Source organism: Miniopterus natalensis, chromosome 2 (assembly GCF_054644295.1).
Source record: "Miniopterus natalensis isolate mMinNat1 chromosome 2, mMinNat1.hap1, whole genome shotgun sequence".
Taxonomy (NCBI): Eukaryota; Metazoa; Chordata; class Mammalia; order Chiroptera; family Miniopteridae; genus Miniopterus; species Miniopterus natalensis.
In genome coordinates, this window is record NC_142082.1 from 186,907,634 (window position 1) to 186,925,763 (window position 18,130).

General features: G+C 56.3%; 2 protein-coding genes across 4 annotated transcripts in view; both read right to left on the bottom strand.

Moving 5' to 3' along the window:
- TUBGCP6 (tubulin gamma complex component 6) overlaps positions 1–10,977 on the bottom strand; it is a 33,086-nt gene extending 22,109 nt beyond the window's left edge. Inside the window, exons 1-5 of the mRNA XM_016211695.2 lie at positions 10,167–10,977; positions 8,872–9,035; positions 5,733–5,943; positions 776–949; positions 161–282 (exon numbers count right to left, since the gene is read on the bottom strand). Of these exons, the coding sequence (XP_016067181.2) occupies positions 161–282; positions 776–949; positions 5,733–5,943; positions 8,872–9,035; positions 10,167–10,907 (1,412 nt within the window). The 5' untranslated portion in view covers positions 10,908–10,977. The remainder of the gene's footprint in view (positions 1–160; positions 283–775; positions 950–5,732; positions 5,944–8,871; positions 9,036–10,166) is intronic.
- A 321-nt stretch (positions 10,978–11,298) lies between these two features.
- Positions 11,299–16,739, bottom strand: HDAC10 (histone deacetylase 10). Of its 3 annotated transcripts, XM_016211668.2 has the most exons (19): positions 16,623–16,739; positions 16,420–16,554; positions 16,095–16,191; positions 15,752–15,849; positions 15,562–15,666; positions 15,329–15,397; positions 15,023–15,149; positions 14,786–14,851; positions 14,594–14,653; positions 14,428–14,517; positions 14,220–14,326; positions 14,080–14,147; positions 13,737–14,001; positions 13,532–13,616; positions 13,051–13,142; positions 12,853–12,909; positions 12,543–12,621; positions 12,154–12,336; positions 11,299–12,068 (listed from the first exon to the last, which is right to left on the bottom strand). In XM_016211668.2, the coding sequence occupies exons 1-19, from the start codon at positions 16,679–16,681 to the stop codon at positions 11,682–11,684; spliced, it is 2,229 nt and encodes a 742-aa protein (XP_016067154.2). In that variant the 5' UTR covers positions 16,682–16,739; the 3' UTR covers positions 11,299–11,681. The 3 variants fall into 3 exon arrangements, with proteins under 3 accessions (XP_016067154.2, XP_087671119.1, XP_016067153.2); XM_087814993.1 differs by lacking the exons at positions 11,299–12,068; positions 12,543–12,621 and having other exon boundaries at positions 12,234–12,336; XM_016211667.2 differs by lacking the exons at positions 11,299–12,068; positions 12,154–12,336 and having other exon boundaries at positions 12,345–12,909; positions 13,568–13,616.
- Between the last annotated feature and the right edge of the window lie 1,391 nt (positions 16,740–18,130).

The window sequence follows — 18,130 nt, forward strand, 5'->3', positions numbered from 1 at the left end:
AGGTGGGAGCCCCCACCATAGTAGACCACCAACAGATACATGCCCAGCATCCAGCACCTGATAAACTCAGCTGGGGCAAGGGCTGTCCACACAGCTAGCAGGAGGGCTGTCCTCCAGGCTCCCACCCGCCCCCCATGCTCGGCACTGTGCTGTGGCTCACCTGAGCTGCCGGCCCAGCTTCTTGAAGAGAAAGCGAATGGTAAGGAGGCTCAGGGTGGGCGGGGTGGCAAGGACACAAGCCCGGTAATACTGCAGGTACCTCCTCAGGCCGCTGGTGAAGGCCTATTGGGCAAGGAGACTGAGAGGAGAGCACTGGACACACAAACACCCCTATTGAGCTCAAAGCTTGAAAGGGTACACTGGTGCTGGGGAGAGGGCTTGGCTGCCATCCCCTAACTCTGGGCTTCATTTCCCTAGGAATGGGCATCTGTGGTTCAGCACCAGCTCCTGGAACTCAACTCGCCAAATAAGGAAGCTCTACTGTCAGTCTCATGCAACGCACTGGGGATCCAGTGGGGTAGAGCATACCACCTGGTCTTTGCCCCAGGTTCCCCAAATGTGGGCCACACCTGCCTCCCACTATCCCAGGTTTCTAGTGAAGCGGCGACGGTGAGACATCCTGTTCCTGAAGGGTAACCATTAGGCTTCAGGCATTACCAGGAAACAGGCTTCAGTGGTGCTAGGTGAGACCCCTGAGGCTCTTCCCGAACCTCATTGTGCAGTGTGCACAGTGCTCGGGAAGGGCTGTAACAGCCCCCATGAGGCCAGGGCCTACCTGGAACACGAGGCCCTTGCTGCACGAGGCGTCCAGCACAGGCTGCAGAGAGAAGTGGCTCAGGCGTGCATAGTGGGTCCCGCACTCAGCCACCTCTGAGAGGAGGCTGCTGATGCTCTCAGGGGACGTTCCCGACACGTGGATCCCCCGCTTCACCATGAAGGCCTGAGTTGGCTGGAGAGGGCAGAGGAGAGGTCCCTAGGGCCATATGTCCAAGACCCCTTCCACCCATGTACCAACCACAGCTCTGCCCAGAGAGCCCAAGACTAAGAGTCCTACCCAAGACACATGAACAGGAAGTTCCAAAGGCAAAGAGCAGATGGCCACAGAGCATACCCAGCTGTCCCACCCCAGTAATGAAACACACAGAAACAGGGTGTCATTTCCACTGACCACACTGAAGACACATTTAAATGCCAAGCTGTCCGTGGAAAGGGTGCAGGGAGACAGGGTGCCCTCCACACTACACAAAAAGACCACATGGAACAACCTTCTTGGGGGCGGGAGCTTTAGAAAATGGCCATTGGAGCTGATAACCTGGCTCCTGGGGACATGTCAGAGGAAGCAATGGACAACACACACAGTATCTGCCACAGCACATTCCCACTCCACTGCCTGCCCCTGAGAACAGACAGCCTGAGGGATGGCCAACACAGCACAAGGGGATCCAATGACAGCGGTGTAAAAGGAAAATGCATAGCCCATGTGCCTATGTTAGAAGGAAGAAAGGTCTCAGGTCAGCAGCTGCACTGCACACTTTAAGGAACTAAAAAAGCAGCAAACTAAACCCAAAGCAGAAAGAGGGAAATAACAAAGATGAGACCAGAGGTACGTAAAATAGACTAGAAACAGTAAAAAGAATCATGAAACCAAACGTTGGTTCTTTGAAAAGATCAACAAAATTGACAAACCTTTAGCAGGACTGACTAAGAAAAAAGATGACAGAGAAAAGGAGAGGAGACGAAAGTGCCAGAATCAGAAGTGACAGTGGGACATCACCACCGGTCCTTCAGAAATACAAAGGGCAGTAAGATAACACCACCAAATCAGATGACCCAGGTGAAACGGACAATCTCCCAGGAACATACAAAATTGCAAAACTGATGCAAGAAGAAATGGAAACTCTACACAGACCTCTAACGAAGACACAGATTCCTAGCCAAAGCCTCCTGTATGTGAGGGCCTGACCCCCGTCTTGAGCACCCATTCACCCTGCAGACGCAGCTGCCAGTGAAGCATGAGAATGGGACAGGCAGCCCCACCGGCGAAGTTCCCCTTTTAGAAACTCCAGGCGGCCTAGATAACTGACCACGTGAGTGACCACAATTCTCGCTCCCTGCACCCTAATTCCCACCCTTGTGTTGTAAATTCACCAATAAAGAGTAAACCTACAAAACCCTACGCAACCCCACCCTTCACCCCAATGGAGGCAGAGCCCCAGATCCCCTCCCTCCTCTCTCTCTCCCTAAGACCTCGCTGTGTGGTCCCGTAGGTGCTGTGCACCCTCCGAGACCTGTGAGGAGTAAATTTTATTCTTCAGAGTTCCCTAATGGTTTCTTGCTGAGGTGCATCCTGAAATCCAAGGTATCACAAGGGCCGGTCCATCCACAACACAGCCGGGTGCGGGGGGAATGTATGTGGGGGCTGCCACACATCAGTGCAGGCGGAGTGAGTGTCTCAGGCATCCTAAACAAGGTCATTATCCACAGGCTAAGACCAACACACCTCCCAACACTAAAATGATAAATGTTATGTGTATTTTGCTGTACTTTAATGGCTTCACTGGTGACTTCTACCAAACAAAGAACTATGCCCTGGCTGTTCTGGCTCAGTGGTTAGAGCATCAGCCCACAGACTGAAGGGTCCTGGGTTCGATCCCAGCCAAGGGCACGTACTTGGTTGCAGGCTCCATCCCCCACTTGGTTGGGGCGAGTGTAGGAGGCAACCAATCATTGTGTCTCTCTCACACTGATCTCTCTCTCTCTCTCCCTCCCACCCTTTCTGAAAAAGCAATGGAAAAATAACCTCAGGTGAGGGTGAAAAAGAGCTACCACCACCGACCAGCGTGGCTGCGGCTGAGCAGCGACCTGTGATCCCGATCACGGTGTGATTCCTAGTCGGGGCACATGCCCGGGATGCGGGCTCGATCCCTGTAGGAGGCATGCAGGAGGCAGCCGATCAATGACTCTCATCATTGATGTTTCTCTCTCTCACTCTCTCCCTCCTTCTGACATCAATAAAAATATTAAAAAAAAAAAAAAAAAAAAAGAACACACACCAATTGTTCTCAAACTCTTCCAAAACTTGAAGAAGAGGGAGTGGTCCCTAATGCTATGAGGTCAGTATTGTCCCAAATCAAAGCTGGATAAATACGTCACAAGGAAGGAAACTATGGACCAATATCCCTGTGAACACGGATGCAAAATCCCCAGTCAAGTCCTACAGTCCGAATCCCACACACAGCCACGACGGGGTGGTTTCATCTCAGGAACGCAAGGGCAGTTCCCTCCAAGATCAATCACTGTGATACAGGTCACAGAACCTCAACTGACGCCCCAAACACGCATGTGACAAAATCCAACACACTTTCATGACAAAACACTCGCTAAGTTAGGAAGAGAGCGTCCTCACTATGATAAAGGCATGTACACAACACCCAGAACCGACGTCACAGGCAGTGGTGGAGACGGAAAGCTTTCCCCTGGGATCGGAAACAAGACCAGGACGCCTGCTTCTACTTTTGTCCAAATGGTGCCAAAAGTCCCAGCCAGAGCCATCAGGCAAGAAACAATAAATAAAAGGTATCCAAATTGGAAAAGACGTGAAATGATCTATTAGTAGATGACTTGATCATACGTATAGAAAACCCTAAAGAAGCCACACAAAGACTACCAGAATAAGCAAATTCTGCAAAGGTGCAGCTACAAAATCAACACACAAAAATCAGTTGTACTTTTATATACAGGCACTAAGAAAGCTGACAGGGAAATTAAGAAAACAATTATGTTTACAATAGCAATATGAGAATAAAGTTACTTAAGAGATAAATTTAACCAGGAGGCAAAAGGCTTGCATAAAGCGTTGCTGAAACAAATCAAAACCTAAGTAAATGGAAAGACAACCCATGGTCATGGACTGGAATATTTAATACTGTTAAGATGACAGTACTGCCCAGCCGGGCATGGCTCAGCGGTTGAGCATCGACCTAGGATCCAGGCAATCAGGGTTCGATTCCCAGTCAGGGCACATGCCCCAGTTGAGGGCTCGATCAATGACTCTCTCATCATTGATGTTTCTATCTCTCTCTCTCCCTCTCCTTTCCTCTCTCTGAAATCAATAAAGATATATTAAAAAAAAAAAGATGACAGTACTATCCAAAGCCATCTATAAGTTCAATGCAATCCCCATCAATATCCCAATGGTGTTTTTGCAGAAGCAGAAACAGAAAAGCCTTTTCTAAAATGTATGTGGAACTGCAAGGGGCCCTTAATAACCAAAGCAATTTTGAAAAAGAAAAGAGTTCGAGGACTCACACTTCCCAAGTTCAAAACTTACCACAAAGCTACAGTAATCAAACACCGTGGTCCTGGCATGAGGACAGAAAGACAGACTGATGGAACAAAACAGAGAGCCCAGACATAAACCCTCACATACATAGTCAGTTAATTTTCAACAAGGGCACAAAACCATTCAATGGGAGAATAGTCTTTTCAACGCATGGTGCTGGGAACACGGGACGTCCACATATACACAAAGGATGTGAAAGCAGGACCCACACGGAGATCTGCACACCCATGCTCACAGCAGCCAAGAGGTGAAAGGAGCCCAAGTGTCCATCGACAGGTGAAGGATAAGCATGGTCCACACATACATGGAATGTTGCTCAGCCTTAAAAAGGAAGGAAATTCCGACACATGCAACCACACAGGTGAAGCCTGAGGACACCGCACTCAGTGACATAAGCCAGACACAGAAGGACACACACTGTAGAGTCCACTGACATGAGGCACCTGGAGTCACATTCATAGAGATAGGAAGTAGATGGAGGTTGCCAGGGGCTGGGGAAAGGAGAGGGGATTAGTGTTTAATGGGGACAGAGTTTCTGTTGGGAAGATGGAAAGTTCTGGGGATCGATGGGGGGAAAAGGGACATCTGTAATACTTTCAACAATAAAGACAAAATTTGAAGAAAAAAAAGAAAGTTCTGGAGAGGATGGTGATGGCTGCACAACACTGTGAATGTACCTAATGCCACTGAGCTGTGCACTTAAGTGGTGAAGATGGTACATTTTAAGTTATGTGACAAAACACTATGAGGTCATGAAAATGGGGTGCTAGAACCGTGTCCAGAGGGAAGCCCTCAGCAGCAGCAGCACCACCCAAATGTGCCCATGCAGCCGCTGTGATTGAGCATGTGAGACATGGAAAGGCCAGGAACTTCCGTGACAGGAGGCGGCACTGGGAGAACCTGTACAAAAGGCTTCATTTTCATCAATACATTCACATATGAGGCCCAACAAGAGCAAGGGCTGGGTAAACTGCAGTCCTGGTCAGGAGAAGCAAGGCCCCAGCCAAGTAAGTGGCCAGAAGAGATGTCCATGAAGTGAGAAAAGCCAGAGACAGTTGCCTTTCTGCGTGGCCCTTCCTGAAGGCCGCCTGTGCTGTGTGCAGGACGCTCGAAGGGCAAGGGCAAGGAAACAGCAGATCCATTTCTCCTGTTTCACTGATAGCGATGAATATCTCACTCTTGTTCAGTTTGTAAAAAGGTGCTAATAAATGAATAGTTTTTAGAACTGAAATGAGAAGCTTGTTGCTGCAGTCGTCACTGAGCAGCTTGCAGGTCCACCCAGCCCATCTACTTGCCGCACTGGCCTCCTCCTGCTCTCTGGCGTGCTCCGACAGTGCCGGCCACAAACCCTGCACCCGTGTAGTGACCACATGCTGTCGGCACCCCTTACCTGGCAGAGGGGAAATGTGGTAGACACAACCCCAATCAAGACGTTCAGCACATCCTTCACCAGCTCGCACTCCTGCACCAACACGGGCTGCGTTGCCTGCAGGAGGCTCCCGCCCAGCACCTGCAGCTCCCCTTGGCACAGCCTGCAGAAACTGTCGAAGGCATCCCTTCCCGCCTCTGTGAGGTAGGGCTCCTCTCTGTGGCCAGGGGGGCTGTGGAGACAAAGCCACAGGCACCTCAACTAGATAAACACAAGGCAGGAGAAAATGACTGAAAATGTATAGGAAATACGGAGCAGGTATGTATCTAACCAGCCACCAGACTCTCAGTCATCTCTGTGGGTTTACTGCCAGCTGCGCTGGATCCTAACCAGGCAATTCACACAGAGTCCCACCCGCCAGCACCCACAGAGCACACGCTGTGGTCCTCAGGATGACCCCTCACTCACAATGTATCTTTAGGTTAAAAACAAGCATAAGGTTTGCACACCCACGTGCACAGCAGCATATTCACAACAGTCCAAAGGTAGAAGCAGGCCGAGTGTCCAGCGACGGATACATGGATTAAAAAAAATGTGATCCAGCCCTGCCTGGTGTGGCTCAGTTGGTTGGGTGTTGACCCATGCACCAGAAGGTCACTGGTTCGATTCCCATTCAGGACATAAGCCCAGGCTGTGGGCTCGATCTCCAATAGGTGCTGTGTAGGAAGCAGCCAATAGACGCTTCTCTCTCACTTCGATGTTTCTCTCTGTCTCTCTTCTCTTACCCTCTCCCTTCCTCTTTCTCTAAAATCAATAGAACAATATTTTTTTAAACATTTTTTAATTTTAAAAATTAAATTTTTTTTAAAAAACATGATCCATCCACACAAAGGAATATGATTCAGCCTTCAAAAAGAGGGACATTCTGGCACCTGCTACAACAGAGATGAAGCTTGAGGACATTATGCTCAGTGAAATAACCCAGACACAGAAGGACGAATACTGTAGATTCCACTTATAGGAGGTCCCTGCGATAGGCAGATTCAGAAAGTAGGATGGTGGTGCCAGGGGCTGCGGGGAGGATGGGGAGTTAGTGTTTAACGAGGACAGAGTTTCATTTGGGAAGATGGAAAGCTGTGGAGATGATAGTGACAGCTGCACAGCACTGTGAATGTAGTTAATGCCACTGAGCTGTGCACTTAAAAATGGTTAGTGTTCAATTTTGTGTTATGTGTACATTATACAAAGGATGGACAGAGCAAAGTCTCATGAATGTTCTTCTTTTTGTTTGTTTTTTTATTGATTTCAGAGAGTGGAAGGGAGAGGGAGGGAGAGAAACACCAATGATGAGTCATTGATTGGCAGCCTCCTGAGTGCCCCCTACTGGGGATCGAGCTTGCAACCCAGACATGTGGCCTGACGAGGAATCAAACCCTGACCTCCAAGCTCATAAGTCGATGCTCAACCACTGAGCCACACTGGCTGGGCTCATGAATGTTTTAGCACAAAGCAGGCACACTGGGCCTTGTGAGTGCGGTTCTGGACACAGGGCACCTCTACTGAAAAGTATGAAAAAACTGTCTTTCAAAAATCCACTGGAAAAGTAATTTCTCAATAAACAGAGCATGGGAACACAGGCCTTTCTGAAACTTTTCTTCTTGTTTTCAACACCTGACCAGCTCTCTTCTCCTCCTCCCAAAAACCCTTGATTTTAGGTCTAGCAAATCAAAAAATATCGTTTATTTTATTTTATTTTAAACATATCTTTATTGATTTCAGAGAGAGGAAAGGAGAGGGAGAGAGAGAGCTAGAAACATCAATGATGAGAGAGTCATTGATCGGCTGCAGCCCGCAACCCGGGCATGTGCCCTGACCGGGAATCGAACCGTGATCGCCTGGATCCTAGGTCGACGCTTAACCGCTGAGCCACACCCGGCCGGGCTTGTTTATTTTTTCAAAGACAAAAGTCATTTTCCGAGGAGTGGGTAACGGGCTCCAAGCTGCAAGGACATCCTAACATGGACAGGTGTCAGACCCCCAGCATGTCTCACCTCCATGTCAGGATGGTACACAAGGTGCAAGGACAATATATCTCAGAACCCGTTAAAGTCATGGTGCTTTTTAACTGAAAATGCACCACACTGCGCTCTTCCCTCACTCACAACTATCTGAATGCAGGAGGAGCACACAGCTCCTGCCCTATTCCTGCAGGGTCACCCCAGCACCACCATGCCTCCCAGGACTCAGAGCCAAGGGAGAAAAGCCCATGAAGGAAACCAGCAATTCCCACTCATCTCCACAGAGAGCTCAGCCCCTGACAGAAGGAAACGGCTTCCCCAGAATGGGTGGCATCCTGTAGACCAACCGGCTCTCAGAGTGAGCCTTGGGGAAGGAGGGGTCCTCCAGAGGACTGAGGTAGGGACAGAGCTCACAGTCTTGGGGCTGTGCATGGACATGGCGCTCTGCTTCTGGCAAGAACACAGCTTTTTTAACTGCCCACGGCAGGAACCAAGCAAGTGGCTGGGGTCTAAATGGAAACAGGTTCTAAAGAGAGGCCTGCATCCCCCCCCATTCCAGGAGATTTCAAGACACAAGCATGTCGTGGACTCAGAGAACCCCAGACTCGGATGAGCAGCAATCAACGAAACACTGCTACAACCACAATGACCAGCGGGAGAGCAGCACTCTCATCCTTCTAGATGTGGACAACAGTGGGCACGAAGAAAGTTCCCTCATCAGCACCCCGGCCCGGGAGCATTTCTTCCCAGCCCTGACCACACTGTCTGCCAGGCCTCACTCAGACACCTCAGATTGGAACCCTTGTGGTGGTAAGGATGTTAACTCAAATGCAAGTGGCTGTTCCACTAAGAAGTGTGATCTGTGGAGCTGCTGGCACAGTGGGAACTTCTGTAAAGCCTGAAGGCCTTCCCCCCCAGCATTTCTCTAAACTCCCAGAACAAAGACAGTTTTGTGCACCAGCCTGACTGAAACTTCCTGGTCCCCAATCTTGTCATAGCAGCTTCTACCAGAGCCACCTGGGCTCTCTAGGTAAAGGCACGATCAGATGCCAGAGGAGATCATTGTCTGCTGGGCTCTCTGGGTAAAGGTGTGAGCAGGTGCCAGAGGAGGTCAGTGTCTGTAAAGGCAAAGGTGCACGTACCAGCCGATTTGTTCCCAACACCTCCGCTTGCTGGCCTCATAGGTGAGCACGGCATCCCAGGGGTCGATCTCTGGGGTTGTGCCCTGCTCAGACTGGGAGTCGGGAGTCAAGTTGGATGCTGACTGGAACCCTTCATCTTCGGATGGGTCCACACTCTGAGGCACCTGGAAACAAGGGGGAAGGAGGAAACACCACGTCTGCCTTTGGGTCTGAGTTTCACTGTGTGATGGAAATTCTGGAACTTCTCCACACATTTACTCACACAGTAAAGACCTGGCAGAATGTTTCCTGTTTCTCTTGAGCACATATGTACCACACAGTGTTTTGCCTCCATTAAATCACTTAAGGAACTAAGTTAATTTACTAAAGTTACCAACTTCCAATTTCACACAACACATAAGTCTCAATATAACTCACAATGAAATGCATCCAGTCTGGAAATTCCATTTTGGGGAACCCAGCATAAAAGTCACACTAGATAACGAAAAATTTATGTAGACCAAGATGTTTGTGCCAGCATTGTTTGCTTGCAAATAACTTGAATGTCTCATAGTGAGGGAATGAGTGAGCAACGACAGTGCATCCTTTCGGCAACATTCATAAAACCACAAAATACAAAGTCCAATGATGACTGACTTAATAATGTAGGAAAAATCCCACCTTACAGGTGGGAAAAAAATATGTATTAAAACTTCATGTAGGGTATAAACAAACATTTTTTGCCACATGTGGTTACTGAGCCCTTGAAATGTGGCTTATATGACTGAGGAACTGAACTTTTTTTTATTGTGGTTAAGTTTTACCACTTTTTTTTTTTTTTGATATGTTTTTATTGATTTTAGAGAGGGAGAGGGAGAGCTAGAAACATCAGTAAGAGAAACATCAATTGGCTGCCTCCTGCACGCCCCCTACTGGGGATCAAGCCCACAACTCCAGCATGTGCCCACCGGGAATAGAACTGGTGACCTCTTGGTTCAGGGGTCAACGCTGGCAGGGTGGAACTGAACTTTTTATTTTAATTAACTTCAGTTTAAGTAGCACCTCTAGAGGCAGAATAAGTGACTTAACAACACGCCCTGTTGGGTAAACAAGAGAAGCAGCATGTTGCTTGGGCCTACAGGTGGGCAGCAGTGTGCTATCCCAGGAAGGTGGGGAGCGGAAGCCTGGGCTCACCACAGCTCAGCCACCAAGTGGCCTGGACTCTAGCGCTGTCCTACCATTCCCGTGACAAAAGGAAGGTCAAAGGAGACATTTCCAGAGGCCCCAGGAGCCGGAGGCAAGAAAGCAGCACTTACCTTGATGGCCAGTCCAAAGAGGTCCGCGCTGTCAGGCACCGGGGGCAAGTCCAGCCGGACATCCATGTCGTAGGTGCGACTGTGCACAAGGGCTCCGAAGAGCGAGACCCGGGTGTCTCTCTCAAACCTGTCACCGTAAGGGTCACCGTAAGAGAAGAGCCGGGCAGTGGGCAGGCCAGTGCCCGGCGTCGCCTCCATCACCTGAAGCGCTTTCTGGATCATGTCCTGACATAAATACTCCTCTCTGGAGATCAGAGACTGAACATCCATCTCAAACACACTCAGGTCGTAGCAGTCGTAGCCGCTGTAGGGCACGTTTCTCCCGACATGCTTGTTGTTTAAGAAGTAGTCCCGTTTTCGGGGCAGAACTTGAGGGGGCCCAGTGCCCGCCAGCTGAACCAGCAGGTCCAGAGCCGACCCCACCTCCACCAGCGGACAGCAAGGGGCTGCTTCGAGTTGCCCCACAAGCTCCTCCAGACGGTCAGCCTCGGGGCCCAGGCCCCCCACTCTCAAGTCAAAGGACAGCATGAGGATCTTGTTTTTCACCGGGAGTCTTGAGAGGTCAGGCTGCAGCTTGGGAGTCTCGTCTTGGAAAAGGTTTGTGAAGAGGGCATTGTAGGCCACCCTCTTGAGGCTCTGCTTCGCCCGCCTGCGGCTCAGGCTGCGCTGGCCCAGGAGAGCCTTGGCAGGGGGCAGGAGGGCCTCGCACAGGTCGTCGAACAGCTGGGTGATGCTGGCCATGCCCGCGCCGCTCGGCTCCCTCGGGCCCGACGGCCGGGGGCGGGTCCCACGGGGCTGACGGGCAGGCGGCCTCCTTCACTCCGGCCGGAGCCCGCGGCTTTAACTGCACCGGCGTCTGCGGCGGCCCTGCCCCCCCCCGGCCGGCCTGCAGCGGCCTGCGGGGCGCCAGCGCAGCACCGGTCAGCCCGCAGCCCGCAGCCCGCAGGGCCGTGACGACCGAAGGAGACGCGAGCGGGCAGCGCACCGCGGACGCGCCGGCCTCGCACGCTCCCTCGGGGCCCAAGAAGGGGCGGCCGGGGGAGGCGCCGCCCGCGGAGGGGCGTGGGGCCGGGAGCGCCGCCCGTCCGCCGAGCCTGAGGCGGGAAAGAGCGCGCCCGGCAGCTCCCGCCGCCTCGCGTCACTGCCGCGCGACCCGCAAACCCGCGGGCGCCGGCGCGCCGGAAGTGCGTCACAGGGAGCCCGGGGGCGGGCCCTGGTGGCCGCGGGCCGAAGCGCACTTCCGGCTTGCAGCCGCGGTCCGGCGGGTGGGGAAGGAGACGCGACGGAGCGGGCGCAAGGACGGAGGCGGAGTCAGACTTTCGCTAAACCGTTTACTGACGGGAGCGGCGGGAGCCTGGGCGGGGCCTTCCTTGCGGACGCGGGTGCCGAGGGCGTTCCAGGTCCGGGCAGTGGGCACAGTGCCCGAGCCAGTGCCCCAGGCGCCCCGTGGCCGGGACATCACTCAGGACGGAGGCCGCAGGCAGCGGTGTGCTCTTGGGGGGCTGGTTTGTAGTGTCATTTCTGGGGTGTAAATACTCCCACCCTGGCCGATTTCAAGCCACCGGGTCCTGGCAGTGAAGTGGGAGCTGGGAAGAAGCGCACAATCCGCGTGGCTCGGCTGTGCACTGGTTCAGGGCAGCACCCCAGTCCCAAGACGTGAGCCCCTCTCCCCTCGGAGCTCTGAAGCAGGGCTGTCCCCCAGGGCCCCAAGCAGTCAGCCGGAGCCTTGTTCCCAGTCTCACCGGCCACCTGCAGTAGCTTCCACTGTGGCTCTAGCTGCCCTCGAAGGTGCATCAAGGCCTGCATGTCCTCTGGGGAGGCCACGCAGAAGGGGCCCAGGCAGGGGGGTGCCTCTCCATGCAGCACCTGGGCCAGGACTCCTGCAAGCTGGGGTGTGGATTCCTGGGCCAGGGCAGAGATGAAAGCAGTGAGTCACTGGTCTCTCCCCACCTGCCATCCCACAGCATACCTGTTCTGCTCAACTCACTTCATCCACAAGAGCCAAGACTCGGCACCCTGCAGGTGCCCGCAACAGTGCAGCCAGGAGTGCAGCTTGGGGGTCCCGTAGGCCATGGGCAGGCCCCAGTGCCAACAGCACCAGGTCAGGCTGGAAGCCATAGGCCAGGGGCAGCACCAGGGCTAGGAGGTAGTTCAGGAACCCGCCAGTAGTCTGCAGAGGGACAGCAGCATAGCCCCATCCCCTCACCCAGGGGACACTCCTGCCAGCTCAGCCCGCCCCACTTCCAAGTATGGGGTGGGCAGCCACACCAAAAGTCCCATCAGGAAGCCAGGAAGGGTGGGTGAAGGCCAGGGGCCTGGCCCTTATGGTGATGCCAGTGAGCAGCCACTGCCTGGTCCTGTGACACCACCACTCACCCCTGGCAATGGCATGGAGATGTGGAACATGGATAGGGCAGCAGCTTCCTTGCCCCTGATGTTCAGCCACAGAGTCCTCCTTTTAAGGGAGAGTGGGCCCATGGAAACGTGCGTGTGAGTGACAGCCCACTCACCCTCCAGAGTTGGGAGGTGCGGGAGAGTTTGGGGGTAGGGGTGCTGGAAGTGCTGACCCTCTGTGCTGGAGACCCTCCTGGCATTGTTCCCTGGGCCCCTCTGGCCCACCCAGCCATTTCTCCTAGGGACCCACAGTGATGCAGGACTGGATGGACACATGACGCAAGGGGCATACCCATCATCAGTAAGGTCCGGTGGCCGATCCAGCTGTCCCACGGCCACACAGAGAAGCCTAGAAGAAGAGTTGGTCCCAGGACAGGCTCTACTCATCCCACTAGGAGTCCATTCCCAAAGCCCTCCCCCTGTGGTAGCCAGGGCAGAGTTGCCCATGAGCCATGCCCTCAGAGACTCAGGCCAGCCTGCTGATGCTCACCTCTGGGCTCCCCGGGAAAGGCTGCACCGAATGGCCATGTCCAGGGTGGCAGCTGCAGCAGGGGCCCGGGTGGCTGCGACACTGCTGCTCTCCTGTGGGGTAAATAACAGCAGTGGAGGGCAACCTCAAAACCAGGAAAACAGACCCATCAGTCCCTTCTCTTGGTCCCTGTCTCCGTGGATGTCATCTATACACGCTGAGGCCAAACTGCTGCACTTCTGAAAATAAGATGCTTAAAACTACACTTGAAATCACCATCTTCCCCCTCTGCCAAAGAGCATTTAGTTGAGGGGACTGAGGGAGTGCTTGTGAACCTGTCCCTAGGGGCTCTTCTGGGAAGGGTCCTGGGCACAAGGCCACACTCATGTCCACATGGTTCTGCACCCCCACAGCCCTCCCCCGACAGGCTACCCATCATGGGCAGGTCCTGGGCCCTGCCCCCAGCTCCACAGCCACCCCTAGCCCCTCCAGGTGCCCCCACCTGCCCATCCAAGATCCTATCCAAAAGGTACAGGACCTTCCCAAGTGCACTGACAGGCTCGTCCTTGGCCAGGGCCTCATGTAGCCTGTGGTGGGAAAACCAGAGGAACACACAGACATGGGGTGACATACAGATCACAGGTGAGTCACACAAGGGCGCTTGGCTGGCACAGCCCCACCCCTCTGCCCAGGCCCACTCTGCCCACCTGGCCCAGGCTTGTGTCTCCTCCTTCAGGGCTGACCCCTCCTGATGGAGGATGTCAGAGGGCAGGGCCAGAGCAGCATCCAGCCCAGTCAGAGAAACAGCTGTGCGGACAGGGGGTGTGCGGCGGAGGTGCATCTGGTCCAGAAGGGCGCTCAGTGCTGCTGTGGCCTGGGCGGCTGCAACCTTGAATTCGGGTCCCCCAGACAGCAGAGGCGAGGGCCTCCCCTCTGGGGTGCAGGTGCTGGGACTCAGGACAGGGGTCAAGTCTAGAGGGTGGTTCAGAGTCACAGCCACTTCGTGGAAACCCCAGGCCCAGTCCCACTACCTGGCCAGGCCACACTGACCTTGTTGCTGGAGGCTTGTCCAGTGAGGGACCTGGGCTGCCCGAACACTCTGGATGGACTCCAGGGCGCTGCAGGGAGAGACAAGAGTGGTGAGACCTGGCTTTGTAGCCCCAGCCTTCCCAGCTGCCTACCCCTCGTACCTGCAATGTGGTACCATGGGCCCTGACAGGGGTGGGGCAGGGTCACCCAGTAAGGCCTGCACTGTCATGCACACAGACTCAGAGAGCGACTCCAGGTTGTAGCCACCCTGGGAGGAGAGAGGAGGGCAGAGGTGTCACTGGGGCAGAAGGCCCCTTTGGTTGCACCTCAGCCTCTGGCCCCTGGACCCTCCCAGCTCCCCATAATCACCTCCAGCATGGCACAGACCCGGCCGCTGGCTAGCACCTGCAGCAGCTGTGTGAGGTGGGCAAAGCACTCTGGCGTAGCCTGCATCTGCCCCTGGAACCAGAGCCAGATATGATGGGGGCCTGGCCACTAGACCCTAGAATTCCTCCAGGTCAGGCCAGGCCCTCACCTCGGGATCCCCGATCGCTGAGTCAAATCCTGCTGAGACCAGCACCAGCTCAGGATCAAACTGCAGATGGGACCAGGTGGGGAGGGAGAGACAGTAGGCCCATCAGAGACCCTCCTCCCCCAGGACTTGTTCTCCTCTGGGCATTGAGTCCCCCACCGCTCCTGCCATCGAGATGGCCCCCCACGCAGTCACCTCAAAAGCCAGGGGGAGCAACACGTGCAGGAAGGCGGCCATGTAGTCAGCATTTCCCATCCCGACCTGCAGCGATGGGCATCAGTGTTGGGCCCGGCCAGGGTGGGCTTTGGGGTCTTCACCCCTCGGGCATGGGCTCTGGGGGTAACCCTGAAAGGACGCCCTGAACTATACTTAGGAGGCCCGGAGCTGTAGGATGGGAGACCTGGGCTAGGGGCCAAGGGTGAAGGGTGGCACCTGGTTCCAGGGCAGGTTGACAGTGAAGCCTCGGCCCTGCCCCTGCCCAACAGCTACTGCATCGGATTCTTGCAGGTAGGGCCAGAAGCGCCCATGCTCGTAACGGTGCCAAGAGAAGTAAAGGACACTGCAGATAACCGGCCAGGGTCAAAGGTCAGAGGACCCAGCCCCAGAGCTCTTCACAGAACTCTGACCCTTGAGCACACAGCTATGTCATCAGGCTAGGACTTTCCCAGGCCAGGCTGTGTGCCCCACCTCCGAAGAGTGGGGTCGTGAGAAAGGGTTGCATCCCCACCCCCAGCTCACCTGGGGTCATCTTCAAAGATATACTGGGTGCCCTGGCCATGGTGAATATCCCAGTCAACGATGAGGATCCTGGGGACAGACAGCACTGGGCTCACTGGGAGGCAGGGCCTCCCATCTCCAGGCCAGGAGCCCAGCCCAGGATGGGAAGGGGCTGGGTGAGGGTCTCTCAGTAGCCTACTCCACTCCATCCTTCCGTTTGGCCCGGCCCCAGCTACAGCCAGCCCAGCACACACCTGTGCAGCCCGTGTTTCTGCTGGGCATGTTTGGCCGCTATGGCCACATTATTGAACACGCAGAATCCATTGGCGGCAGCCCTCTGGCTGTGGTGCCCAGGAGGCCTGAGGGTGACAGTGGGGCGTGGGGCATGTCAGAGTCATCCTCTGCCCACATGTGGGGCAGCCAGGGGAGAGGGACAGCTCTCACCTCACCAGGGCAAGCCCATTGTGCACAGCTCCAGTCAGCACTGCATCTACCAGCTGCAGCCCAGCCCCCACAGCCAGCCGTGCAGAGTGGAAGGTACTCTGTGGGGGCAGGGGTGCAGATGAGCCCCCCACCGGCAACCCCTCACAGACTCTGCCCACGTCTGTGCCAGGCTGCAGTGCACCAAGTACTGAATGGAATGTGCCAGGACAGTCCCAGGTGCCAGCAGCAGCAGGTATGCAAGGCATGGGCACGTCCACGAACACAGGGACACTGGCCACGTTGGCAACCTTGGCCATGAACAGGCACGGGGATGGGTGGGTGGGTGGGTACCCAGGGCACGCACCGGATGGAAATAGACGGCATCATACTGTCCAGACAGTGCCTGGAGCTCTTCCGTGCCCAGGGCCTGAGTCCCCCGCAGCAGGGCCACGTACTCTGGGCTGCAGAGGGGCAGGCAGGCAAGGCAGTCACCAGGAGGAACGGGGAGGGGAGGAGAGAAAGGGGCTGGGCCCCAGTGGGACTGCCCAGCTCATGCTCCCTCACCCGCCCACCCAGTGGTGAAACTGAGGCACATGGGGGAGAGGTACTGTTTGTGAGGTACCGGCCACCAGGTGTGGGCTGGGGTCCTAGGCTTCATCCTGGAGGATGCATGGCAGCAGGGGTCTCACCTGTGCACCAGGCCCAGCTCTGCCTCCGAGGCCTCTCGGGCTGCCAACCGTAGGCACCTCTGCTCCAGGCCACGCTGCTGCAGGAGTCCCATGGCGGTGGTCAGGCGCTCCGGACACTCGATCTCACACTCGGGGCTGAGTGGACAGAGGGCTCAGACTCCAGAGTCTCCTCCCCACCCCCTACCTCCGCCGGGCACACTTACTCCTCCCAGAGCAGCCTGGGGGCAGTCATGTCCTCGTGGTACACCAGCGCGGTCCTCATGGCCCCGAGCTGGGCGGGGGACCCGGCGCCCCGCTCGCAGTGACTGCACTGCCGCCCCCTCCTGGCAGCCCCGGAGCAGCGCAGCGCCTGGGGCCGGCGGGCAGCGGCCTGGGCGGGAGGGGGCCCGCGGGGCGGCACCGGGGCCCGGCTTCCGGCTTCCTCCGCTCGGCGGGCACCGTCCCGCCCCCTCGCGGCTGCAGCCCCGCTCCCGCTCCTCCTCCCGAGCCGGTCGCCAGCCTCCGTCCCCTCTGGAGACGGGAGGGGGCGCGCGAGAGGGCCGAGGGCCAGGGTGGCCGACCCCGCGGGTGTCTCGGGGACCCCACCACCACCAAGCCCACCCTCTCCCCGCAGCCCGGGCTCCGGGAGGGGCGCGAGGGAAGGAGGGCGGAGCCAGGGGCTTCGGGAGCCAGGCCCGGGCAGGAGAGCGCCCCGTCGGGTCGGGGGTCGGGGGTCGGGGGTCGGGGGTCGGGGGTCGGGGGTCGGGGGTCGGGGGTCGGGGCTGGGCACGGCCTAGGCTGCCCCGTTGCCCAGCGCTGCCCGGGGTTTAAAAAGGGAGAGACAGCCCCGCGGGCGTGGCTCGGCGGTTGAGCATCCACCCGCGAAGGGATCACGGTTCGATTCCCGGTCAGGGCACGTGCCCGGGTTGCGGGTTTGATCCCCAGTCGGGGTGCGTGCGGGAGGCAACCGCTCTGTTTCTCTCTGCTCCTCTCCCTTCCTCTCTCTCTCTCTAAAATCACTTAAAACGTTTCTTTTTAAAGAAGGGAAAGACAGGGTCAAATTTAAGCTCCAGGAAGGTCCCTGGCCAGAGAGCGGACCAGTGGGAGGTCAGGGTGGTGGCAGGAAAGCTGGGAGGAGCCGCCGCAGCGTGGGGCCGGGGAAGGGCGGAGGGAGGCAGGGCCTGGGCCAGGGGCGACCGACGGAGTGACGAGCGCGGGCAGCAGAAGACCCGGCGCGGGCACAGGGCAGAGCCAGCTGCCCAGAGCGCGCCCACCCCGAGCCCCGGCCCGAAACCCACGGGCTCTGGGGCTGGGCCCTGGGGGCGGGTCTCTGGGCGGGGTGTGGGCGGGGCCTGGATGGGCCCTGGGGGCGGGTCTCTAGGGTGCACGGGGGGCCGGGGGGGGCCTGGGGGCGGGTCTCTAGGCGGGGCCTGGATGGGCCCTGGGGGCAGGGCTGGGGCGGGGCTGGGAGCGGGTCTCTAGGCGGGTGTGGGCGTGGGCCTAGGCCGGGACCTGGGAGGCTGGACCCTGTGCGGGATTGCCCCTGGTCCTGCTTCTTGGTCACCCTGGCTTTGCAAGGGCTCTGGGGAGACTCCAATTGGGTCTTTGGGGGTCAGCCAATTGCGGTGGCCAGGGAATGGCGTGCTCTGATTGGCCATCCCAGGGCACGCGGCCACGAAGGGCAGGGCCGGCGGTGGAGGACCCCGTTTAGATTCCGGGGAGCGGAGGGTCC